The 26,639-nt window shown below is 52.1% G+C and overlaps 1 protein-coding gene across 3 annotated transcripts in view; it reads right to left on the bottom strand.

The window, feature by feature from the left end:
* LOC139279447 (uncharacterized oxidoreductase YjmC-like) overlaps positions 1-26,639 on the bottom strand; it is a 465,174-nt gene that overhangs the window by 192,474 nt on the left and 246,061 nt on the right. For all 3 annotated transcript variants that reach the window (XM_070898573.1, XM_070898574.1, XM_070898575.1), the window contains 6 exons: positions 22,817-22,878; positions 22,669-22,722; positions 16,205-16,303; positions 14,623-14,758; positions 11,195-11,313; positions 8,956-9,051 (listed from right to left, as the gene is read on the bottom strand). In XM_070898573.1, coding sequence (XP_070754674.1) covers positions 8,956-9,051; positions 11,195-11,313; positions 14,623-14,758; positions 16,205-16,303; positions 22,669-22,722; positions 22,817-22,878 — 566 coding nt within the window. The remainder of the gene's footprint in view (positions 1-8,955; positions 9,052-11,194; positions 11,314-14,622; positions 14,759-16,204; positions 16,304-22,668; positions 22,723-22,816; positions 22,879-26,639) is intronic.

Raw genomic sequence — 26,639 nt, 5'->3', positions numbered from 1 at the left:
GATGGTGATCGGGGCAGTGTCTGTGGATGGTGATCGGGGCAGTGTCTATGGATGGTGGATGGGGCAATGTCTATGGATGGTGATCGGGGCAATGTCTATGGATTGTGATCAGGGCAGTGTCTATGGATGGTGATCGGGGCAGTGTCTAAGGGTGGTGATCGGGGCAGTGTCTATGGATGGTGATCGGGGCAGTGTTTATGGATGGTGATCGGAGCAATGTCTATGGATTGTGATTAGGGCAGTATCTATGGATGGTGATCGGAGCAGTATCTATGGATGGTGATCGGGGCAGTGTCTATGGATGGTGATCGGGGCAGTGTCTATGGTGGTGATCGGGGCAGTGTCTGTGGATGGTGAACGGGGCAGTGTCTATGGATGGTGATCGGGGCAGTGTCTATGGATGGTGATCGGGGCAATGTCTATGGATGGTGATCGGGGCAGTGTCTATGGATGGTGATCGGGGCAGTGTCTATGGATGGTGATCGGGGCAGTGTCTATGGATGGTGGATGGGGCAGTGTCTGTGGATGGTGATCGGGGCAGTGTCTGTGGGTGGTGGATGGGGCAGTGTCTATGGATGGTGATCGGGACAGTGTCTATGGATGGTGGATGGGGCAGTGTCTGTGGATGGTGATCGGGGCAGTGTCTGTGGATGGTGGATGGGGCAGTGTCTATGGATGGTGGATGGGGCAGCGTCTATGGTTGGTGATCGGGGCAGTGTCTATGGATGGTGGATGGGCCAATGTCTATGGATGGTGGATGGGGCAGTGTCTATGGATGGTGGATGGGGCAGTGTCTATGGATGGTGATCGGGGCAGTGTTTATGGATGGTGATCGGGGCAGTGTCTATGGATGGTGATCGGAGCAGTGTCTATGGATGGTGATCGGGGCAGTGTCTATGGATGGTGATCGGGGCAGTGTCTAAGGGTGGTGATCGGGGCAGTGTCTATGGATGGTGATCGGGGCAGTGTTTATGGATGGTGATCGGAGCAATGTCTATGGATTGTGATTAGGGCAGTGTCTATGGATGGTGATCGGAGCAGTATCTATGGATGGTGATCGGGGCAGTGTCTATGGATGGTGATCGGGGCAGTGTCTATGGTGGTGATCGGGGCAGTGTCTGTGGATGGTGAACGGGGCAGTGTCTATGGATGGTGATTGGGGCAGTGTCTATGGATGGTGATCGGGGCAATGTCTATGGATGGTGATCGGGGCAGTGTCTATGGATGGTGATCGGGGCAGTGTCTATGGATGGTGGATGGGGCAGTGTCTATGGATGGTGATCGGGGCAGTGTCTATGGATGGTGGATGGGGCAGTGTCTGTGGATGGTGATCGGGGCAGTGTCTGTGGGTGGTGGATGGGGCAGTGTCTATGGATGGTGATCGGGACAGTGTCTATGGATGGTGGATGGGGCAGTGTCTGTGGATGGTGATCGGGGCAGTGTCTGTGGATGGTGGATGGGGCAGTGTCTATGGATGGTGGATGGGGCAGCGTCTATGGTTGGTGATCGGGGCAGTGTCTATGGATGGTGGATGGGCCAATGTCTATGGATGGTGGATGGGGCAGTGTCTATGGATGGTGGATGGGGCAGTGTCTATGGATGGTGATCGGGGCAGTGTTTATGGATGGTGATCGGGGCAGTGTCTATGGATGGTGATCGGAGCAGTGTCTATGGATTGTGATTAGGGCAGTGTCTATGGATGGTGATCGGAGCAGTATCTATGGATGGTGATCGGGGCAGTGTCTATGGATGGTGATCGGGGCAGTGTCTATGGATGGTGGATGTGGCAGTGTCTATGGATGGTGGATGGGGCAGTGTCTATGGATGGTGATCGTGGCAGGGTCTATGAATGGTGATCGGGGCAGTGTCTATGGATGGTGATCGGAGCAGTGTCTATGGATGGTGGGTGGGGCAGTATCTATGGATGGTGATCGGGGCAGTGTCTATGGATGGTGATGGGGGCAGTGTCTATGGATGGTGATCGGGGCAGTGTCTATGGATGGTGGATGGGGCAGTGTCTATGGATGGTGCATGGGGCAGTGTCTATGGATGGCGATCGGGGCAGTGTTTATGGATGGTGATTGGGGCAGTGTCTATAGATGGTGATCGGGGCAGTGTCTATGGATGGTGGATGGGGCAGTGTCTATGGATGGTGATCGGGGCAGTGTCTAAGGGTGGTGATCGGGGCAGTGTCTGTGGATGGTGATCGGGGCAGTGTTTATGGATGGTGATCGGAGCAATGTCTATGGATTGTGATTAGGGCAGTATCTATGGATGGTGATCGGAGCAGTATCTATGGATGGTGATCGGTGCAGTGTCTATGGATGGTGATCGGGGCAGTGTCTATGGTGGTGATCGGGGCAGTGTCTGTGGATGGTGAACGGGGCAGTGTCTATGGATGGTGATCGGGGCAGTGTCTATGGATGGTGATCGGGGCAATGTCTATGGATGGTGATCGGGGCAGTGTCTATGGATGGTGATCGGGGCAGTGTCTATGGATGGTGGATGGGGCAGTGTCTATGGATGGTGATCGGGGCAGTGTCTATGGATGGTGGATGGGGCAGTGTCTGTGGATGGTGATCGGGGCAGTGTCTGTGGGTGGTGGATGGGGCAGTGTCTATGGATGGTGATCGGGACAGTGTCTATGGATGGTGGATGGGGCAGTGTCTGTGGATGGTGATCGGGGCAGTGTCTGTGGATGGTGGATGGGGCAGTGTCTATGGATGGTGGATGGGGCAGCGTCTATGGTTGGTGATCGGGGCAGTGTCTATGGATGGTGGATGGGCCAATGTCTATGGATGGTGGATGGGGCAGTGTCTATGGATGGTGGATGGGGCAGTGTCTATGGATGGTGATCGGGGCAGTGTTTATGGATGGTGATCGGGGCAGTGTCTATGGATGGTGATCGGAGCAGTGTCTATGGATGGTGATCGGGGCAGTGTCTATGGATGGTGATCGGGGCAGTGTCTAAGGGTGGTGATCGGGGCAGTGTCTATGGATGGTGATCGGGGCAGTGTTTATGGATGGTGATCGGAGCAATGTCTATGGATTGTGATTAGGGCAGTGTCTATGGATGGTGATCGGAGCAGTATCTATGGATGGTGATCGGGGCAGTGTCTATGGATGGTGATCGGGGCAGTGTCTATGGTGGTGATCGGTGCAGTGTCTGTGGATGGTGAACGGGGCAGTGTCTATGGATGGTGATTGGGGCAGTGTCTATGGATGGTGATCGGGGCAATGTCTATGGATGGTGATCGGGGCAGTGTCTATGGATGGTGATCGGGGCAGTGTTTATGGATGGTGATCGGAGCAATGTCTATGTGATTGTGATTAGGGCAGTGTCTATGGATGGTGATCGGAGCAGTATCTATGGATGGTGATCGGGGCAGTGTCTATGGATGGTGATCGGGGCAGTGTCTATGGTGGTGATCAGGGCAGTGTCTGTGGATGGTGAACGGGGCAGTGTCTATGGATGGTGATCGGGTCAGTGTCTATGGATGGTGATCGGGACAATGTCTATGAATGGTGATCGGGGCAGTGTCTATGGATGGTGATCGGGGCAGTGTCTACGGATGGTGGATGGGGCAGTGTCTATGGATGGTGATCGGGGCAGTGTCTATGGATGGTGGATGGGGCAGTGTCTGTGGATGGTGATCGGGGCAGTGTCTGTGGGTGGTGGATGGGGCAGTGTCTATGGATGGTGATCGGGGCAGTGTCTATGGATGGTGGATGGGGCAGTGTCTGTGGATGGTGATCGGGGCAGTGTCTGTGGATGGTGGATGGGGCAGTGTCTATGGATGGTGGATGGGGCAGCGTCTATGGTTGGTGATCGGGGCAGTGTCTATGGATGGTGGATGGGCCAATGTCTATGGATGGTGGATGGGGCAGTGTCTATGGATGGTGGATGGTGCAGTGTCTATGGTGGTGATCGGGGCAGTGTTTATGGATGGTGATCGGAGCAGTGTCTATGGATGGTGGATCGGGCAGTGTCTATGGATGGTGGATGGGGCAGTGTCTATGGATGGCGATCGGGGCAGTGTTTATGGATGGTGATTGGGGCAGTGTCTATGGATGGTGATCGGGGCAGTGTCTATGGATGGTGGATGGGGCAGTGTCTATGGATGGTGATCGGGGCAGTGTCTATGGATGGTGGATGGGGCAGTGTCTGTGGATGGTGGATGGGGCAGTGTCTGTGGATGGTGGATGGGGCAGTGTCTATGGATGGTGATCAGGGCAGTGTCTATGGATTGTGGATGGGCCAGTGTCTATGGATGGTGATCGGGGCAGTGTCTATGGATAGTGGATGGGGCAGTGTCTATGGATGGTGATCGGGGCAGTGTCTGTGGATGGTGGATGTGGCAGTGTCTGGATGGTGTTCGGGGCAGTGTCTATGGATTGTGGATGGGCCAGTGACTATGGATGTAGATCGGGGAAGTGTCTATGGATGGTGATCGGGGCAGTGTCTATGGATGGTGATCGTGGCAGTGTCTATGGATGGTGATCGGGGCAGTGTCTATGTATGGTGATCGGTGCAGTGTCTATGGATGGTGATCGGGGCAGTGTCTATGGATGGTGATCGGAGCAGTGTCTGTGGATGGTGTTCGGGGCAGTGTCTATGGATGGTGATAAGGGCAGTGTCTATGGATGGAGATCGGGGCAGTGTCTATGGGTGGTTATCAGGGCAGTGTCTATGGATGGTGATCGGGGCAGTGTCTATGGATGGAGATCGGGGCAGTGTCTATGGATGGTGATCGGGGCAGTATATATGGATGGAGATCGGGGCAGTGTCTATCGATGGTGATCGGGGCAGTGTCTATGGATGGTGATCGGAGCAGTATCTATGGATGGTGATCGGGGCAGTGTCTATGGATGGTGATCGGGGCAATGTCTATGGATGGTGATCGGGGCAGTGTCTATCGATGTTGTCTAAACGCACTTCCAGAAGGCATTTAATAAGGTTCCAATCGAGTGATTGATAGAATCTGCACAGAAGGAGGTCATTCGTCCCATCCTGCTTGTACTGGCTCTTTGGTAGAGGTATCCAATTAATCCCACCCCCCATAACTCCGTAGGTTTCTGTCTTTCAAGTATTTATCCAGTTTCCTTTTTAAAGTTGCCATTGAAGCTGGTCCCATCGACGTTTCAGGCAGCAAGTTCCTGATCACCACAACTTGCTGCGTAATAAATTGTCTCCTCATCTCCCCGTCTGGTTCTTTTGCCAATCACCTTCAATCTGTGTCCTCGGGTTACCGACCCTCCTGCCACTGGGAACAGTTGCTCCTTATTTACCCTATCAAAATCTTACATGATTTTCAACACCTTATCAAATCTCCCCTTAACCTTATCTGCTCGAAGGAGAACAACCCCAGCTTCTCCAGTCTCTCCACATAACTGAAGTTCCTCATCCCTGGAACCATGCTGGTAAATCTTGTCTGCAACCTCTCTAAGGCCTTGACATCCTTCCTAAAGTGCGGTGCCCAGAATTGGACAGAGTATTCCAGCTGGGATCTAATAAATGATTTATCATAGGTATTAGGCAAAATGAGTGTGCACGGAATTGGTGGTAATCTAGTGACATGGGTCAGTAATTGGTTGGGAGAGAGAAAGTGGGGATAACAGGGTCAGTCTCTCATGGGATGTGACTCGTGGTGCTCACCCAGGATCTGTACTGGGGCCTGAGCGTTTCACTATTTTATCAATGACTTCGATGAAGGAATAGGATCCGTTTATCGAAGTTTGCAGATAGCACTAAGTTAGGAGGGACAGTAAGTTGTGTAGATGGGAGCAGAACGTACAAAGGGACTTTGATAGGTTGAGTGAGTGGGTGAAACTGCACCAGATGGAATTTCATGTGGGAAAGTGTGAGCTCACCCACTTTGGCTTTGACAGAGACTAAGGGGAATATTTTCTAAATGGTGAGAGACCAGAAACTATGGAGGAGGAAAGAGATTGAGTGGGCAACATGGAAAAACTAGTGCACATCTACAAAAATATTGAAAAAGGCCAATAAAAGGCCAGTCCCACTCCCCCGACCTTTCCCCAGAGCCCTGTGATTTTCTTTCCTTCAGATATTTATCCAATTCCCTTTTGAATGCCATGATTGGGTCTGCCCCCACACCCCTCTCAGGCCGTGCCTTCCAGATCCTAACCACTCGCTGAGTAAAAAGGTTTTTTCTTACGTCGCCTTTGGTTCTTCTGCCAATCACCTTAAATCTGTGTCCTCTGGTTCTCGACTCTTCTGCCAATGAGAACAGTTTCTCTCTATCTACTCTGTCCAGACTCCTTATGATTTTGAACACTTCTATCAAATCTCCTCTCAGTCTTCTCTGCTCTAAGGAGAACAACTCCAGCCTCTCCAGTCTATCCACGTAACTGAAGTCCCTCATCCCTGGAACTATTCTCATAAATCTTTTCTGCACCCTCTCTAAGACCTTCACATCCTTCCTAAAGTGCAGTTTTTATACAGGTTCATCATAACTTCCACACTTTGTACTCTATATATTTATGAAGCCCAGGATCCTATATGCTTATTAACTGCTTTCTTAACCTGCCCTGCCACCTTCAATGATTTGTGCCTATACCCCCAGGTCTCTCTGTTGGTGCACCTCCTTTAGGATTGTACCCTTTAGTTTATATTTTCCTCTCTTATTCTTTCTACCAAAATGTATTACTTCACACTTTTCTGCGTTAAATTTCATCTGCCACGTGTCTGCCCATTCCACCAGCCTGTTGTTTTCCTGAAGTCTATCGCTCTCCTCCTCACTGTTCACTATACTTCCAAGTTTGGTGTCATCTCCATGCTGCCACTGCCCCGTATATTCCATGGGCTTCAACTTTTCTGGTATACCTATTATGTGTCATTTTATTGAATGCCTTTTGGAAATCCTTCTCTCTTAGGAAGTCTCTCGGAGTCGAGAATGACTTTGTAAATCGAAGTACACTACGTCAACCGCATTACTCTCATCAACCCTCTCCGTTTCCTCATCAAAAAACTCGATCTAGTTGGTTAAACATGATTTGCTTTTAACAAATCTGTGCTGGTTCTCGTTAATTAATTCATATTGCCCAAGTGACTTAATTTTGTCCCTGAATCACTGTTTCTATAAGCTTCCCCACTACCGAGGTTAAACTGACCAGCCTGCAGTCGCTGGGTTGATCTTTGGACCCTTTTTTGAACAATGGTGTAACATTTGCAATTCTCCAGTCCTCTGGCACCAGCCCCTGTATCTATGGAGGATTGGAAGATTATGGCCAGTATCTCCGCGATTTCTTCCTTCACTTCGCTCAGTGTCCTAGGATACATCCCATCTGGTCCTGGTGAGTTACCTACTTTAAATACAGCCAGCCTTTCTAATACATCGTATGTATAAATTTTTATCCTATCAAGTATCTCCACTACCTCCTCCTTCACTATGTCTATGGCAGCATCTTCCTTAGTGAAGATAGATGCAAAGTACTCATTCAGCACCTCAGCCATGCTCTCTGCCTCCACACGTAGGTCTCCTTTTTGGTCCATAATCAGCCCCACCCTCCTCTTACTACCCTTTTACTATTTATATGCCTATAGAAGATTTTTGGATTATCTTTTATGTTGGCTGCCATTGTATTCTCAAACTCTCTCTTTGCCCCTCTTATTTTCTTCTTCACTTCTCCTCTGACCTTTCTATATTTCGCCTGATTCTCAGATGCATTAGCAACCTGACATCTGTCATACATGCTCTTTTTCTGCTTCATCATATCCTCTTTCTGTTTCGTCATCCAGGGAGCTCTGACTTTAGTTGTCCTGCCTTTTCCCCTCGTGGGAACGTACCTCGACTGTACCCGAACCATCTCCTCTTTAAAGGCAGCCCATTTTTCCATCACAGTTTTACCTGCCAATCTCATCCCACTGAAACGTAATGAACAGGAGGAGGCAATTCATCCCCTCGAGCCTGCTTCACCATTCAGTCAGATCATGACTGATTTGTATCTTAACTCCATTTACCCCTCACTGCTCCATGTTCCTTAATACCCTTACCAACAAAAATCTGTCAATCCCAGTTTTGAAAGCTCCAATTGACTCCCAGCATCCATAGCTTTTTGGGGGAGAGAGTTCCAGATTTCCACTGCCCTTTGTGTGAAAAGGGTCTCAATGGGGCTGGATTACAAAGGGGAGGAAGTGATGATGCTTCAGTTGGGCAGAGCCTTGGTCAGATCCCGTCTGGAGTAACCACATTCAGTATGGTACCAGGGCCTAAGAGGTTACATTATGAGGACAGGTTGCACAGACTAGGCTTGTATTCTCTGGAGTGTAGACGATTAGGGGGCGATCTAATTGAGGTGTTTAAGGTGATTAACGGGTTTGATAGGGTAGATAGAGAGAAACTATTTCCTTTGGTGCTGGGGGGGACCAGAACAAGGGGGCGTCACCTTAAAATTAGAGCCAGGCCGTTCAGGGGTGATGTGAGAAAACACAGATAACTAAACAGATACTCACCGATAGTTAATTGATTATAGTAATCGATAGTTAATCAGTTATTCCCACCGATAGTTAATCGGTTATAGTAATCGGTAGTTAATCAGTTATAATCACTGATGGTTAATCGGTTATTCTCATCGATAGTTAATCGGTTATACTCACTGATAGTTAATCGGTTATTCCCACTGATAGTTAATCGTTTATGGCAATCGATAGTTAATCAGTTATACTCACCGATAGTTAATCGGTTATTCCCACTGATAGTTAATAGGTTATAATAATCAATAGTTTATCAGTTACACTCACCTCAGTTAATTGGTTATACTCATCAATAATTAATCAGTTATAACCATCGATAGTTAATCAGTTATGCTCACCAGTAGTTAATCGGTTATACTCATCGACAGTTAATCGGTTATTCCCACCGATAGTTAATCGGTTATACCCATCGATAGTTAATCGGTTATTCCCATCGATAGTTAATCAGTTATACTCACCTGTTCCAGTGTTCTCTGCATGTTAAGCAAGTCCGACATCCTCGTCTCGAAACCCGGAGCGAAGCAATCTGGATTTATGGCAAAAAAGCACTGCCCCTGGAGGGTGAGGAAAGTACATCATCATCATAGGCAGTCCCTCGGAATTCCACTCTAAAAATGAGTCCTTAAGTGGCTGAACAGTCCATTACGAGAGCCACAGACCCTGCCACAGGTGGGACAGATAGTCGTTGAGGGAAAGGGAGGGTGGGACTGGTTTACCACACGCTCTTTCCGCTGCCTGTGCTTGATTTCTGCATGCTCTCGGCGATGAGACTTGAGGTGCTCAGCGCCCTCCCGGATGCACTTCCTCCACTTAGGGCAGTCTTTGGCCAGATACTCCCAGGTATCAGGGGGATGTTGCACTTTATCAGGGAGGATTTGAGAGTGTCCTTGTAACGTTTCCTCTGTCCACCTTTGGCTCGTTTGCCGTGGAGGAGTTCCGAGTAGAGCGCTTGCTTTGGGAGTTTCGTGTCTGGTATGCGAACGATGTGGCCTGCAGCGGAGCTGATCAAGTGTGGTCAGTGCTTCAATGTTGGGGAAATTGGCCTGATCGAGGATGCTAACTGTTGTATATGCACGCCTGTTTATTGTGTGATGTCTGTAACACTGTTATGCAACATTGAATGTACCCTTACACTGTACATACCTTCCCTGTACACCAGAGGGTGCTGCTGTTAGTGACCCAGTATATAAAGGAGCTCACAGCTTGGTGTCCTCACGAGGAGCTGCAAATTAAGGACTACAGGTCAACACAGTTTAAGTATCATACCCTGCCTCGTGGAGTCATTACGAAAGGTGCCTACATACACTACAACTAACGTTGGTGCGCTTGTCCTCCCAGGATATTTGCAGGATCTTGCGGAGACATCGTTGGTGGTATTTCTCCAGCGACTTGAGGTGTCTACTGTACATGGTCCATGTCTCTGAGCCATACAGGAGGGCGGGTATTACTACAGCCCTGTAGACCATGAGCTTGGTTGCAGATTTGAGGGCCTGGTCTTTGAACACTCTTTTCAGCCTCTGTATGTGCGCAGTCGCAGGCATCGTCCATGTACTGTAGTTCGACGATAGAGGTTGGGGTGGTCTTGGACCTGGGCCTGTAGACGAAGGTTGAACAGATTCCCACTGGTTCTGTAGTTTAGCTCCACTCTAGCGGGGAGCTTGTTGAGTGTGAAGTGGAGCATCGCAGCGAGGAAGATTGAGAAGAGGGTTGGTGCGATGACGCAGCCCTGTTTGACTCTGGTCCGGACGTGGATTGGGTCTGTCGTGGATTCGTTGGTAAGGATCACGGCCTGCATATCGTCGTGGAGCAGGCGGAGGATGGTGACGAACTTTTGGGGGCCAGCCGAAATGAGGAGGATGCTCCATCGACAAAGGCCTTTGTAAGGTTGAAGAAGGCCATGTATAAGGGCTGGTGCTGCTCCCTGAATTTTTCTTTCAACTGTTGTGCTGCAAAAGTCATGTCCGTTGTGCCCCATAGGGGACGAAATCCGCACTGTGACTCCGGGAGGAGCTCCTCGGCCATGGGAAGAAGACGGTTGAGGAGGACTCTAGCGACGACTTTCCCAGAGGCTGATAACAGGGAGGTTCCTCTGTAGTTGCCGCAGTCAGACTTGTCCCCCTTTTTTAAAGATGGTCACGATCACTGCATCTCTGAGATCTCCCGGCATGCTCTCCTCCCTCCAGATGAGAGAGATGAGGTCATGCATTCGTGCCAATAGTGCCTCTCCGCCATACGAGTACAGGGCTCGGGGTTAGTGACGCAGTACAGGCCAACCCTCATTCAACTCTGCAAAACCACTTTCACTTCCGTGTTTGATAAGGGGCTGTGTACAAGGCCGGGGGGGGGGGGGTGCAGGGGGGGGCACAGACTGAGGGGAGACCGAGGGAGGGGAGACCGAGGGAGGGGGAGACTGAGGGAGGAGAGACTGAGGGAGGGGATACTGAGGGAGGGGAGACTGAGGGAAGGGGAGACTGAGGGAGGGGGAGATTGAAGGAGAGGAGACTGAGGGAGGGGGAGAGTGAGGGAAGAGAGTGAGGGAGGGGGAGACTGAGGGAGCTGAGACTGAGGGAGGGGGAGAGTGAGGGAGGGGGGCAGGAGGAGGGCTTCAGTGTTGATGTACTGGGAATGAGTGAGTTTGAGTGGGTGATGGAGCGATTGGAGTACGGTGAGGATGTAATCAATGTGTTGAGTCCTTACCAAATTAGCGACCTTGTTGGTCTCCTTCCAGGACCGTATGTCTTTACTGTAATGAGATCCTCCGAGGATACCACAAAAAATCTCCACCATCAAACTCAGTCCGTACCCTTTATATCCACCTGAAACAGGACACAGTGTCAGCTCGAGGAATGGGGTGTGTGGGAGGGGGGAGTGGGAGGGGGAGTAGGAGTGGGGGAGTGGGGGAGGGAGTGTGGGAGGGGGAGGGAGTGTGGGAGGGGGGAGTGGGAGTGGGGGAGGGAGTGGGGGAGGGGGGAGTGGGAGTGGGGTAGTGTGGGAGGGGGTAGTGTGGGAGGGGGCAGTGGGCATGGGGGATGGGGAGTGGGGGAGTGTGGGGGGAGGGGGAGTGGGGAGGGAGAAGGGGGAGTGGGTGGTGGGGGGAGGGGGGAGTGTGGGAGGGGAGAGTGGTAGTGTTGGAGGGGGAGGGGGAGTGGGGGAGGGGAGTGGGGGAGTGTGGGAGAGGGGATGGGAGTTGGGGAGGGGGGTAGTAGAAATGGGGTAGTGTGGGAGGCGGGAGTGGGGGACGGGGAGTTGGAGAGGAAGTGGGGGAGTGTAGGGGGAGCGGGAGTGGGGAATGGGCGAGTGGGGAGTGTGGGAGGGGCGAGTGGGGGAGGGAGAAGTGGGGGACGGGGAGGGGACAGGTGGGATTGGGGAAGGGCGGGAAGTAGGAGAGTGGGGGTGAGGGTGAGGGGGAGAGTGAGGGAGGGGAAGAGAAAGTGCAGGGGAGAGGGAGAGTGGGAGAAGGGAGTGGGAGAGGCGGAGAGTGGGCGAGGCGGAGAGTGGGGACGGGGAGGGGAGAGATAGGAGTGGGGAAGGAGGGAGTGGGAGAGTCGGGGTGAGGGTGAGGGAGAGAGTGGGGGAGGGGGAGTGGGGGAGAGTAAGTGGGGGAGGGGGAGTGGGGGAGAGGGGGGTTGGGGAGGGGGAGAGTGAGCAAGGGGAAGAGTGGGGGAGGGGAAGAGTGGGGGAGGGAGAGTGGGGGAGAGGGAGTGGGGGAGGGGGGGAGAGGAGGAGGGGAGAGTGGGGGAGGGTGTGTGCTATGTGTTGTGTGTTTGTATGTTGTGTGTTGTGTGTTTGTATGTTGTGTGTTAACATAAGAATATAAGAACATAAGAAATAGGAACAGGAGTAGGCCATATGGCCCCTCGAGCCTGCTCCGCCATTCAATAAGATCATGGCTGATCCGATCATGGACTCAGTTCCACTTCACTGCCCGCTCCCCATAACCCTTTATCCCCTTATCGTTTAAGAAACTGTCTATTTCTTTCTTAAATGTATTCAATGTCCCAGCTTCCACGCTCTCTGAGGCAGCGAATTCCACAGATTTACAACCCTCTGAGAGAAGAAATTTCTCCTCGTCTCTGTATTAAATGGGCGGCCAACTTATTCTAAGATCATGCCCCCTAGTTCTAGTCTCCCCCATCAGTGGAAACATCCTCTCTGTCAATCCCCCTCATAATCTTATATGTTTTGATAAGGTCACCTCCCATTCTTCTGAATTCCAATGAGTAGAGGCCCAACCTACTCAACCTTTCCTCATAAGTCAACCCTCTCATCCCCGGAATCAACCTAGTGAACCTTCTCTGAACTATCTCTAAAGCAAGTATATCCTTTCGTAAATATGTGTGGCCTCACCAATACCTTATATAACTGTAGCAAGACTTCCCTGCTTTTATACTCCTTCTCCTTTGCAATAAAGGCCAAGATACCATTGGCCTTCCTGATCGCTTACTGTACCTACATACTAACCTTTTGTGTTTCATGCACAAGTACCCCCAGGTCCCACTGTACTGCGGCACTTTGCAATCTTTCTCCATTTAAATAATAACTTGCTCTTTGATTTTTTTCTGCCAAAGTGTATGACCTCACACTTCCCAACATTGTACTCCATTTGCCAAATTTTTGTCAACTCACTTAGCCTGTCTATGTCCTTTTGCAGATTTTTTGTGTCCTCCTCACACATTGCTTTTCCTCCCATCTTTGTAGTGTCAGCAAACTTGGCTACGTTACACTCGGTCCCTTCTTCCAAGTCGTTAATATAGATTGTAAATAGTTGAGGCCTCAGCACTGATCCCTGCGGCACCCCACTAGTTACTGTTTGCCAACCCGAGAATGATCCATTTATCCCGATTCTCTGTTCTCTGTTAGTTAGCCAATCCTCTATCCATGCTAATATATTACCCCCAACCCCGTGAACTTTTATCTTGTGCAGTAACTTTTTATGTGGCACCTTGTCAAATGCCTTCTGGAAGTCCAAATACACCACATCCACTAGTTCCCCTTTATCCACCCTGTTCGTTACATCCTCAAAGAATTCCAGAAAATTTGTCAAACATGACTTCCCCTTCATAAATCCATGCTGACTCTGCCTGACTGAATTATGCTTTTCCAAATGTCCTGCTACTGCTTCTTTAATAATGGACTCCAACATTTTCCCAACCACTGATGTTAGGCCACCTACTAATGGGAATGATATAGAGGAGCAAATTTGCAGGGAAATTACATAGAGGTGCAAGAACTATAGAGTAGTATTAATGGGGGGCTTCAATTATAGGCTGGGATAGTAATAGTGTAAAGGACAGAGAGGGGGAAGAATTTCTGAAGTGTGTTCAGGAGAACTTTCTTGATCAGAACGTTTCCAGCCTGATGAGGAGGAGGGATTGCTGGATCTGGTTCTGGGGAATAAGGTAGGTCATGTGGAACAGGTGTCAATAGGGGACCATTTCGGGAACAGTGATCAAAATATCATAGGTTTAGATTAGCAATGGAAAAAGACAGGGAGCAATCTAGAGTAAAAATTCTTAATTGGAGGAAGGCAAATTTCAGTGGGTTGAGAATGGATCTGGCCCGGGTAAACTGGATGACGAAAGAGATAGAGGAAAATGAAGCAGAAAGAGAGTGTGTATGACAGATGTCAGGTTGAGAATACAAGTGAGAACCAGGCTGAATATTGAAAGTTCAAAGGAGACCTTTATCCACCCTGTTTGTTATATCCTCAAAGAATTCCAATGTTGTGTGTTTGTGTGTTGTGTGTATGTTATATGTGTGTTTGTGCATTTGTATGTTGTATGCTGTGTGTTGTGTGTTTGTATGTTGTGTGTTGTATGTTGTGTGTTTGTATGTTATGTCTAGCAGGACAAGGGGACAAGGTTCTAATTAGTAAAAGGCAAATTCAGAACCGGTAGCAGGAAACCTCTTCTTCACACAGTGAATGAGACATGGAATGGAATCCAGGATAGAGCAGGACGAGAAATTCCTGGGATCATGAGACAATTGGATGGTGCAAAGGTGGGGTGCTGGGGTGGGGGGCAGGATTAGGATCTCTCTGGGTGATTGAATTGCGATGGGCTGAATGGCTTCCCTCATCCATAATGACCTTGTACAAAAGACATGTTGATAAAGAAATCTCTTACTCGTAGCCTCATTTCCTCCCAGCGGAAGCAGGCCCCCGCCCTGCAGGATCTTTGCAGCCTCAGTGCTCTCCTTGCCATGGGCATCGCAGCCCCACCCTAATGGCACCGTCTCTCCCCGTCTGTGCTGCATCTCAACCTAAAGAGAAGGAGACGGCACAGCTCAACAAGCATGTTCCTGCACATCCGGAACAAACAACAATAGCTTGCATTGATATAGCGCCTTAAACATGGTGAAACGTCCCAAGGCGCTTTACAGGAATGATTATCAGGCAAAATTTGACACCGAGTCACATAAGGAGATATTAGGACAGGAGAGGAGCGTCTTAAAGGAGGACAGAGAGGCGGAGAGGTTTAAGGAGGGAGTTCTAGAGTTCAGGGCCTAGGCAGCTGAAGGCACGCCAATCGATGGTGGAACAATGAAAATCGGGGATGGGGAAGAGACCAGAATTGGAGGAGCGCAGATATCTCGGGGGGTTGTGGAGCTGGAGTAGGTTACAGAGATAGGGAGAGGGAGAGGAGGGATTTGAAAACAATGATGAGAATTTTAAGATCGAAGCGTTGCCAGACCGGGAGCCGATGTAGGTCAGCGAGCACAGGGGTGATGGGTGAGCTGGACTTGATGCGAGTTAGGACATGGTCAGCGAGCACAGGGGGTAATGGGCGAGCAGGATTCAGTGTGAGTTAGGACACGGGCAGCGATCACAGGGGGTGATGGGCAAGCGGGACTTGGTGCAAGTTAGGACATGGTCAGTGAGCACAGGGGGTGATGGGCAAGCGGGACTTGGTGCAAGTTAGGACATGGTCAGCGAGCACAGGGGTTGATGGGTGAGCAGGACTCGATGTTGAGTTAGGACACGGGCAGCGAGCACAGAGGTGATGGGTGAGCGGGACTCGATGTTGAGTTAGGACACGGGCAGTGAGCACAGGGAGTGATGGGTGAGCGGGACTTGATGTTGAGTTAGGACACGGGCAGTGAGCACAGGGAGTGATGGGTGAGCGGGATTCGGTGCGAGTTAGGACATGGGCAGCGAGCACAGGGGGTGATGGGTGAGCGGGATTCGGTGCGAGTTAGGACATGGGCAGCGAGCACAGGGGGTGATGGGTGAGCGGGATTCGGTGCGAGTTAGGACATGGGCAGCGAGCACAGGGGGTGATGGGTGAGCGGGACTTGGTGCGAGTTAGGACACAGTCAGCGAGCACGGGGAGTGATGGGTGAGCGGGATTCGGTGCGAGTTAGGACATGGGCAGCGAGCACAGGGAGTGATGGGTGAGCAGGATTCAGTGTGAGTTAGGACATGGTCAGCGAGCACAGGGGGTGATGGGTGAGCGGGATTCGGTGCAAGTTAGGACACAGACAGCGAGCACAGGGGGGTGATGGGTGAGCAGGACTTGGTGCGAATTAGGACATGGTCAGCCGAGTTTTGGATGACTTCAAGTTTACGGAGGGTGGAAGATGGGAGGCCAGCCAGGAGAGCGCTGGAATAGTCGGGTCTGGAGGTGACAAAGACACAGATGAGGGTTTCAGCTTAAATGTGTAGTTTAATTTAAAGCAATGAATGTAAACAATGACACTGTGCCATACCTTGCCCAATGCCACGGCTGAGGTGGCCATGTCCAGCACAAAGCTATCGCTATCCAGGGCTGGAGCAGCAACACTGATAGGATTGGTCCCAAGAGAACACTGGGAAACAGGTAAATAATCAATAAACAACAGGTGTGCAACACAAGAACAACAATAATGTGTATTATATAGTGCCTTTAACCTAGTGAAACGTCTCAAGGCATTTCACAGGAATATTACGCGATAAAAATTTGACACTGAGCCACATAAGTAGAAATTAGGGAGGTGAACCAAAGCTTGGTCAAAGAGACAGGTTTTAAGGAGCGTCTTGAAGGAGGAAAGAAAGGTAGAGAGGCGGAGAGGTTTAGGGAGGGAGTTCCAGAGCTTGGGGCCCAGGCGACAGAAGCCACGGCCACCAATGGTGGAGCGATTATAATCAGGGATGCTCAGGAGGGCAGAATTAGAGGAGCGCAGATATCTCGGGGGGGTTGTGGGGCTGGAGGAGATTACAGAGATAGGGAGGGGCGAGGGCCATGGAGGGATTTGAAAGCAAGGATGAGAATTTTGAAATCGAGGTGTTGCTTAACCGGAAGCCAATGTAGGTCAGCGAGCACAGGGGTAATGGGTGAGCAAGAAATAACAGGTAAATTGTACTATTTTAAATGGAGTGCAGTAACAGGCAGACCTGGGGGTGTATGTACACAAATCTTTGAAGGTGGCAGGACAAGTTGAGGAGTCTGTTAAAAAAACAAACGGTATCCTTGACTTTATTAACAGAGGAATAGAGTATGAAAGCAAGGACATTAGGCTAACCCTTTATACATCACTGGTAAGGCATCAGCTGGAATATTGGGTCCAATTCTGGGCACTATACTTTAGGAAAAACGTCAGGGCCTTGGCGAGGGTGCAGAGGGGATTGACCAGAATGGTTCCAGGGATGAGGGACTTCAGTTACATGGATAGACTGGAGAAGCTGGGGTTGTTCTCCTTTAGCAGAAAAGGTTAAGGGGAGATTTAATGGAGATGTTCAAAATCATGAGAAGGTTTGATAGAGTAAATAAGGAGAAACAGTTTCCAGTGGCAGGAGGGTCAGTAACCAGAGGGACACAGATTGAAGGTCATTGATAAAAGAACCAGAGCGGGAGGTGAGGAGAATGTTTTACGCAGCGAGTTGTTGTGATCTGGAACACGCTGCCTGAAAGGGCAGTGGGAGCATGTTCAGTAGTAACTTTCAAAAGGGAATTGGATAAATACTTGAAGGGGAGAAATATGCAGGGTGATGGGGAAAGAGCAGGGGGAGTGGGACTGATTGGATCGCTCTTTCACAGAGTCGGCACAGGCTTGATGGGCCGAATGGCCTCCTCCTGTGCTGTGTGAATCTATGAAATGATCGGTGAATGGCCAGCGCCGGTGACCAGGCAGCAGGTAAATGTACAGCATCAGCAAAAGCTCCAGTTGTTCAGGGTCATGAGTCATGCTGTCCTGCAGGGACTGACCCCGCCCCACCCCCCCCCCACTCCCCCCCGACACTGGATGGTGCCGTCCGGTCCTCTGCAGGGACTGACCCACTGCCCCCCCCCCCGGCACTGGATGGTGCCGTCCGGTCCTGCAGGGACTGACCCCGATCCCCCCCGACACTGAATGGTGCCGTCCGGTCCTGCAGGGACTGACTACCCCTCCCCAGCACTGGATACATGATGAAGCCTCTCAGGATTGGCTACCCTCCGACCCTTACCCAAGGGCCATTCTTCCAATGGGAGCACAGACAGTGCGTGGCAGCAGGGAACACCCGCTGGACCCCGGGCTGGAGTCATCCAATAATCTGCACACAACGACCTTCTGCTGCTGGGGGCGGGGGCGGCGGAGGGGGCTGGTTATTGATGACCATCTCCAACAAGCGAGAGTCTAACCACCTCTCTATGACATTGAATTACATTACCATCGCAGAATCCCCCACCATCAACGTCCTGGGCGTCACCACTGACCAGAAACGTAACTGGACCAGCCAGATAAATACTGTGGCAACAAGAGCAGGTCAGAGGCTGGGTATTCTGCGGCAAGTGTCTCACCACATGACTCCCCAAAGCTTCTCCACCATCTACAAAGCACAAGTCAGGAGTTTAATGGAACTCTCCACTTGCCTGGATGAGTGCAGCTCCAACAACACTCAAGCAGTTCGACACCATCCAGGACAAAGCAGCCCGCTTGATTGGCACCCCATCCACCACCTTCAACATTCACTCCCTCCACCACCGGCACACCGAGGCTGCAGTGTGTACCATCTACAAGATGCACTGCAGCAACTGGCCAAGGCTTCTTCGGCAGCACCTTCCAAACCCACGACCTCTACCACCTAGAAGGACAAGGGCAGCAGTGCATGGGAACACCATCACCTCCACGTTCCCCTCCAAGTCACACACCATCTTGATTTGGAAATATATCCCCGTTCCTTCATCATCGCTGGGGCAAAATCCTGGAACTCCCTCCCCAACACCACTGTGGGAGGACCTTCACCACATGGACTGCAGCGGTTCAAGAAGGTGGTTCACCACCACCTTCTCAAGGGCAATTAGGGATGGGCAATAAATGAGGGCCTTGCCAGCGACACCCACATCCCATGAACAAAGTAAAAACAAAACTAGCCCCCCTGTACCGATACTCTGTAACCCCCCATCCCCCTGTACCGATACTCTGTAACCCCCCCCTCCCCCTGTACCGATAACCTGTAACCCCCCCTGCCCTGGTACCGATACTTTGTAACCCCCCCTCCCCTGGTACCGATATTCTGTAACCCCCATCCCCCTGTACCGATACTCTGTAACCGCCCCTCCCCCGGTACCGATACTCTGTAACCCCCCCTCCTCCTGTACCGATACTCTGTAACCCCCCCTCCCCCGGTACCAATACTTTGTAACCCCCCCTCCCCTGGTACCGATATTCTGTAACCCCCATCCCCCTGTACCGATACTCTGTAACCGCCCCTCCCCCGGTACCGATACTCTGTAACCCCCCATCCCCCTGTACCGATACCCTGTAACCCCCCCCTCTCCCGGTACCAATACTTTGTAACCCCCCCCCTCCTCTGGTACCGATATTCTGTAACCCCCCCTCCCCCTGTACCGATAATCTGTAACCCCCCCTCCCCTGGTACCGATACTCTGTAACCCCCCCCTCCCCCTGTACCGATACTCTGTAACCGCCCCTCCCCCGGTACCGATACTCTGTAACCCCCCCCTCCCCCTGTACCGATACTCTGTAACCCCCCCTCCCCCGGTACCGATACTCTGTAACCCCCCCTCCTCCTGTACCGATACTCTGTAACCCCCCCTCCCCCAGTACCGATACTCTGTAACCCCCCCTCCCCTGTACCGATACTCTGTAACGCCCCCTCCCCCTGTACTGATACTCTGTCACCCCCCCTCCCCCTGTACCGTTACTCTGTAACCCCCCCTCCCCCTGTACCGATACTCTGTAACCCCCCCTCCCCCTGTACCGTTACTCTGTAACGCCCCCTCCCCCTGTACCGATACTCTGTAACCCCCCTCCCCCTGTACCGATACTCTGTAAACCCTCTCCCCCAGTACCGATACTCTGTAACCCCTCCTTCCCTGGTACCGATACTCTGTAACCCCCCCCTCCCCCTGTACCGATACTCTGTAACCACCCCCCCTCCACCAGTACCGATACTCTGTTACCCCCCCCCCTCCTCCAGTACCGATACTCTGTAACCCCCCCTCCCCTGGTACCAATACTCTGTAACCCCCCCTCCCTCAGTACCGATACTCTGTAAACCCCCTTCCCCCAGTACCGATACTCTGCAACCGCCCCCCTCCCCCAGTACCGATACTCTGTAATCCCCCCCTCCCCTGTACCGATACTCTGTAACCCCCCCTCCCCCTGTACCGATACTCTGTAACCACCCCCCCTCCACCAGTACCGATACTCTGTTACCCCCCCCCTCCCCCTGTACCGATACTCTGTAACCCCCCCTCCCCCTGTACCGATACTCTGTAATCCCCTCCTCCCCTGCACCGATACTCTGTAACCCCCCCTCCCCCTGTACCGATACTCTGTAACCCCCCCTCCCCCTGTACCGATACTCTGTAACCCCCCCTCCCCCTGTACCGATACTCTGTAACACCTCCTCCCCCAGTACCGATACTCTGTAACCCCCCCTCCACCAGTACCGATACTCTGTAACCCCCCCCCCCCCCAGTACCGATACTCTGTAACCCCCCTCCCCCAGTACCGATACTCTGTAACCCCCCCTCCCCCAGTACCGATACTCTGTAACCCCCCCTCCCCTGGTACCGATACTCTGTAACCCCCCCTCCCCCAGTACCGATACTCTGTAACCCCCCCCCCCCTATACCGATACTCTGTAACTCCCCCTCCCCCAGTACCGATACTCTGTAACCCCCCCTCCCCTGTACCGATACTCTGTAACCCCCCCTCCCCCAGCACCGATACTCTGGATCCCCCCCTCTGTACCGATACTTTGTAACCCCCCCTCCCCCAGTACCGATACTCTGTAACCCCCCCTCCCCTGTACCGATACTCTGTAACCCCCCCTCCCCCTGTACCGATACTCTGTAACCCCCCCTCCCCCAGTACCGATACTCTGTAACCCCCCTCCCCCAGTACCGATACTCTGTAACCCCCCCTCCCCTGTACCGATACTCTGTAACCCCCCCTCCCCCTGTACCGATACTCTGTAACCCCCCCCTCCCCCAGTACCGATACTCTGTAACCCCCCTCCCCCAGTACCGATACTCTGTAACCCCCCCCTCCCCTGGTACCGATACTCTGTAAACCCCCCTCCCCCAGTACCGATACTCTGTAACCCCCCTCCCCCAGTACCGATTCTCTGTAACGCCCCCTCCCCCAGTACCGATTCTCTGTAACCCCCCCTCCCCCAGTAGCGATACTCTGTAACCCCCCCTCCCCCAGTAGCGATACTCTGTACCCCACCCACCCCCTGTACCGATACTCTGTAACCCCCCCTCCCCCAGTACCGATACTCTGTAACCCCCCCCTCCCCCGATACTCTGTAACTCACCAACCCCCGGTACCGATACTCTGTAACCCCCCCACCCCCGATACCGATACTCTGTAACTCACCAACCCCCGGTACCGATACTCTGTAACCCCCCCACCCCCGATACCGATACTCTGTAACTCACCAACCCCCGGTACCGATACTCTGTAACCCCCCCCACCCCCGATACCGATACTCTGTAACTCACCAACCCCCAGTACCGATACTCTGTAACCCCCCCTCCCCCAGTACCGATACTCTGTAACTCACCAACCCCCAGTACCGATACTCTGTAACCCCCCCTCCCCCAGTACCGATACTCTGTAACTCACCAACCCCCAGTACCGATACTCTGTAACCCCCCCACCCCCGATACCGATACTCTGTAACCCCCCCACCCCCAGTACCGATACTCTGTAACCCCCCCACCCCCGATACCGATACTCTGTAACTCACCAACCCCCGGTACCGATACTCTGTAACCCCCCCACCCCCGATACCGATACTCTGTAACTCACCAACCCCCAGTACCGATACTCTGTAACCCCCCCCTCCCCCGGTACCGATACTCTGTAACTCACCAACCCCCGGTACCGATACTCTGTAACCCCCCCACCCCCGATACCGATACTCTGTAACTCACCAACCCCCGGTACCGATATTCTGTACCCCACCCACCCCCTGTACCGATATTCTGTAACCCCCCCACCCCCGGTACCGATATTCTGTACCCCACCCACCCCCTGTACCGATACTCTGTAACTCACCAACCCCCTGTACCGATATTCTGTAACCCCCCCACCCCCGGTACCGATATTCTGTACCCCACCCACCCCCTGTACCGATACTCTGTAACTCACCAACCCCCAGTACCGATACTCTGTAACCCCCCCCTCCCCCGGTACCGATATTCTGTACCCCACCCACCCCCTGTACCGATACTCTGTAACCCCCCCACCCCCGGTACCGATACTCTGTAACTCACCCACCCCCTGTACCGATATTCTGTACCCCACCAACCCCCGGTACCGATACTCTGTAACCCCCCCCACCCCCGGTACCGATATTCTGTACCCCACCCACCCCCGGTACCGATATTCTGTACCCCACCCACCCCCTGTACCGATATTCTGTACCCCACCCACCCCCTGTACCGATACTCTGTAACTCACCAACCCCCGGTACCGATACTCTGTAACCCCCCCCCTCCCCCAGTACCGATATTCTGTACCCCACCCACCACCTGCACCGATACTTTGTAACCCACCCCTCCCCCAGTACCGATATTCTGTAACCCCCCTCCCCCTGTACCGATACTCTGTAACCCCCCCCCTCCCCCTGTACCGATACTCTGTAACCCCCCCTCCCCCGGTACCGATATTCTGTAACCCCCCTCCCCCTGTACCGATACTCTGTAACCCCCCCTCCCTGTTAGCCGATACTTTACCTCCTTTGCGCGGGTTGGCACTACCAGTGGAGACGTGTTGGTGCAGGACATACCCTGTTGGAAGTAATTGCAAAGATTGTAATAAACTGCGAGTCCAACGAGGGATATTTCCAGATCATTTTGTGGTGCACGAGTTAACTCTACTTACAATGAAGCCACATTTTAGAGCTTGCATGGAATAAAACCCTGCAATGCCGTAATGGTTGGAACCTGCAATGAGAACGAGAGCCATTAAAGCACAGCACACTGTACGGACTCCCCCAGAACCCTCCCCACTAATCACAACAAACGTTGTTATCAGACAGTAAGAGAACAAAGGTACCGGAAACATGCCAAGACCAGTAACAAGAGCTGCTTTTTGAAGTGTCATGGAACTCAGTCATCTTACGGCGCTTTGCCTCAACGATTTCGTGCACGTCTGGGAGGATTAATGAGAGCCTTGTCTTTAAAGTCCTTTTCATCAACAGTTGCACGGGGGGGATCCCAGTCAATGAGTGCGGACGAGATCTGTATGCCAGCAGCAATCACGACAGGCGACCCTGCAGCATGGGACCTTAGATTTTAAGCATGCCTTGTTTAATGATTTGCACTGCTCTCTCCGCCTGGCCATTGGAGGCCGGCTTGAACGGTGCCGTCTTGACGTGATTTATGCCGTGGTCAATTATAAAATCTTGGAATTCTGCGCTGGTGAAGCACGGACCATTGTCACTGACCAATATGTCAGGGATTCCGTGCGTTGCAAACATGGTTGCGAGGCTCTCCACAGTGGTGGAGGTTGTGCTCGAGTTTAAAATGGTGCATTCGATCCACTTTGAAAATGCATCTACAACTCCGAGGGACATTTTGCCCATGAATGGGCCCGCATAGTCTACGTGCACCCGCGACCACGGTTTGGTAGGCCAGGGCCAGGGGCTCAGGGGAGCCTCCCTGGGGGCATTGCTGAGTTGGGCACAAATGGTGCACCTCGGACGCAGAGCTCCAAATCCGCGTCAATACCAGGCCACCAGACGTAGGATCTGGCTATGGTCTTCATGAGAACAATCCCGGGTGCTCGCGGTGGAGCTCCCGGACAAATGCCTCTCTGCCTTGCAGAGGCATGACTACTCGGCTGCCCCACATCAGGCAGTCTGCTTGTAGTGATAAATCATGTATGCGCCTGTGAAGGGGTTTTAATTCCTCGGGGCAGGCATCGCGAGCCTCTGTCCAGTCACCGGTTAGGACACATCTTTTTACCAAGGATAACGTGGGGTTGCTGGCCATCCAGGCTCTGATTTGGCGAGCCGTCATAGGCGAACCTGTGGACTCAAAGGCATTGATTGCCATGACTATCTCACAGTCCTGTTCGTCAGACCCTTCCGTGGTCGCCAGGGGTAGCCTGCTGAGCGCGTCGGCACAGTTGTCTGTGCCTGCTCTGTGCCTTATGGTATAGTCGTAGGACGCCAGCATGAGTGCCCACCATTGAATTCACGCCGAGGCGTTGGCGTTTATTGCCTTGCTCTCGGATAGGAGGGACATGAGGGGCTTGTGGTCGGTTTCTAACGCGAACTTGGCCCCGAAAAGTTATTAGTGCATCTTTTTGACACCGTACACGCAAGCGAGCGCCTCCTTCTCTACCATTCTGTACCCGCGCTCTGCCCGCGAAAGTGACCTGGCGGCATAAGCTATGGGTTGTAATTTGCCCGCACTATTGACATGTTGCAAAACGCACCCGACCCCATACGCTGACACATCGCATGTGAGAACTAGTTTTTTACCTGGATCAAAGAAAGTCAAAACACTGATGGAACACAGAAGGTTGTGTGCCTTATTGAAGGCACGTTCCTGGGAGTCCTCCTAAAACCAATCGCACCCCTTCCTGAGTAGCACGTGGAGAGGCTCCAGCAGCGTGCTTAAGTTCTGCATAAAGTTCCCAAAGTAATTGAGTAGCCTGAGAAAGGCGCGCAGTTCTGCGACATTCCGGAGCCTGGGTGCCAAGCGAATTGCTTCTATTTTGGACTCTGTTGGGCGGATTCCATCAGCGGCAATCCTTCTGCCCAAAAATTCAACCTCGGTGCGAGTAACAGGCACTTGGATTTCTTGACTCGTAGGCCTACCCGATCCAACCGCTTTAGTACTTCCTCCAAATTACGGAGATGGGAGTCGGTGTCCCTGCCCGTGATAAGTATGTCGTCTTGAAATACAACCGTCCCCGTTGTTGACTTGAGCAGACTCTCCATGTTGCGCTGGAATATGGCAGCTGCCGACCTGATGCCGAATGGGCATCGATTGTACATGAAAAGGCCTCGATGTGTGTTGATGGTGGTGAGTAGCTTGGATTCCTCGGTCAATTCTTGCGTCATATACGCAGATGTGAGGTCTAGTTTTGAGAAAAGTTTACCTCCAGCCAATGTGGCAAATAAGTCCTCTGCTCTGGGCAGCGGGTACTGGTCCTGTAGGGAGACTCTGTTTATGGTAGATTTGTAGTCCCCACAGATTCGTACGGATCCATCAGGCTTCATGACTGGGACGATGGGACTTGCCCAGTCGCTAAATTCCACAGGTGATATAATGCCTTCCCGCAGAAGCCTGTCTAGTTCGTGTTCAATCTTATCCCTCATCACATAGGATACAGCTCTGGCCTTGTGATGGACCGGTCTAGCATCCTGTGTGATGTAGATTTTGACTTTGGCCCCTTTGAAAGTGCCCACACCTGGCTGAAAGAGATGTTCAAATCGCTTTATAACTGTTGAGCAGGAGGTCCGTTCCTCTAATGACATGGCATGGACATCATTCCATTTCCAGTTTAGTTTTACCAGCCAGCTTCTCCCCAGCAGTGCTGGGGGGTCTCCGGGGACAATCCACAGGGGAAGTCAGTTCACTGTCCCTTTGTGTGTGACAGAGAGCATGGCGTTGCCGAGGACTGGTACGATTTCTTTGGTTTCGGTCCTTAGTGTGGTGTCGACCCTTGTGAGTTTTGGTCTGTCTCTTTTATGCGGTCACAGTTGTTCAAATTGTTGAGCGCCCATGAGAGATTGACTCGCTCCCGTATCCAGCTCCATGTTGACAGATATCCCGTTGAGTAGGACCCTCATCATTATAGGAGGCGTCCTGTTGTTGGAGCAGCGGCCATTGATTGTGTTGACCCGCTGTACATCGGTGTCCCGGGTACTGTCCCCACCGTCTTCTTGTCCGCTTTCCGACCCATCCGATTCGTATACCAGCTGAGCTGCCGTTTTTTTGCACATGCGGGCCAAATGCCCTGTATATTCACAATTTCTGCAAACAGCCTGCTGAAATCGACATCCCCTTGCCGAGTGCCCACCCCCACACCTCCAGCACAGACCCTGTTCCATTGTTCAAAGAGTTTCCAAAGAATGAGCTGTGTCTGGCTGATCTCTCTTGAGCTTCTAGTTGATTGCTCGCATTGTGGGTTGATGAGGTGTGAATGGCTGTTCCTGTGGCCCTTGATGGCTTCTGCCTGCTGTCGAGAGCCTGTTCTCCCAGTTTTGTCTGTGTGTGGGGGTAGCAGCTTGTTTAGTGCTGTGAACTTCTTGTTCCAATATTTCGTTAGTTGTCGTACCTGCATTGTAAATCAATCTCGTTTCTTCTTCCCCTACCAAGAATGTCTGTGCAACCAATGCTGCTGCCTCTAAGGTCAGGTTCTTGGTCTCTATGAGCTTTTGGAATATGCCTGCGTGGCCTATTCCTTCAATGAAAAAGTCTCTCAGCATTTCTCTCCTCAGTTCATCGGAGAACTCACATTAACTAGCCAACCTCCGAAGTTCCGCCACGAAGTCGGGTATGCTCTGGCCCACACAGCGTCTGTAGTTGTAGAACCTGTGTCTGGCCATGTGTAGGCTGCTCTCTGGCTTCAGGTGGTCTCTTACCAATGTGCTCAATTCTTCAAACGACTTGCTTGCTGTTTCTCGGTGCCAATAGATCCTTCATTAAAGCGTGTTTTCGAGCCACAGCTGGTCAAGAGATGGGCTCTT

The sequence above is a fragment of the Pristiophorus japonicus genome, chromosome 14, assembly GCF_044704955.1.
Source record: "Pristiophorus japonicus isolate sPriJap1 chromosome 14, sPriJap1.hap1, whole genome shotgun sequence".
Classification (NCBI taxonomy): Eukaryota; Metazoa; Chordata; class Chondrichthyes; family Pristiophoridae; genus Pristiophorus; species Pristiophorus japonicus.
Note: the sequence above shows the minus strand (reverse complement) of the source record. Positions and strands in the feature narration are given on the sequence as shown.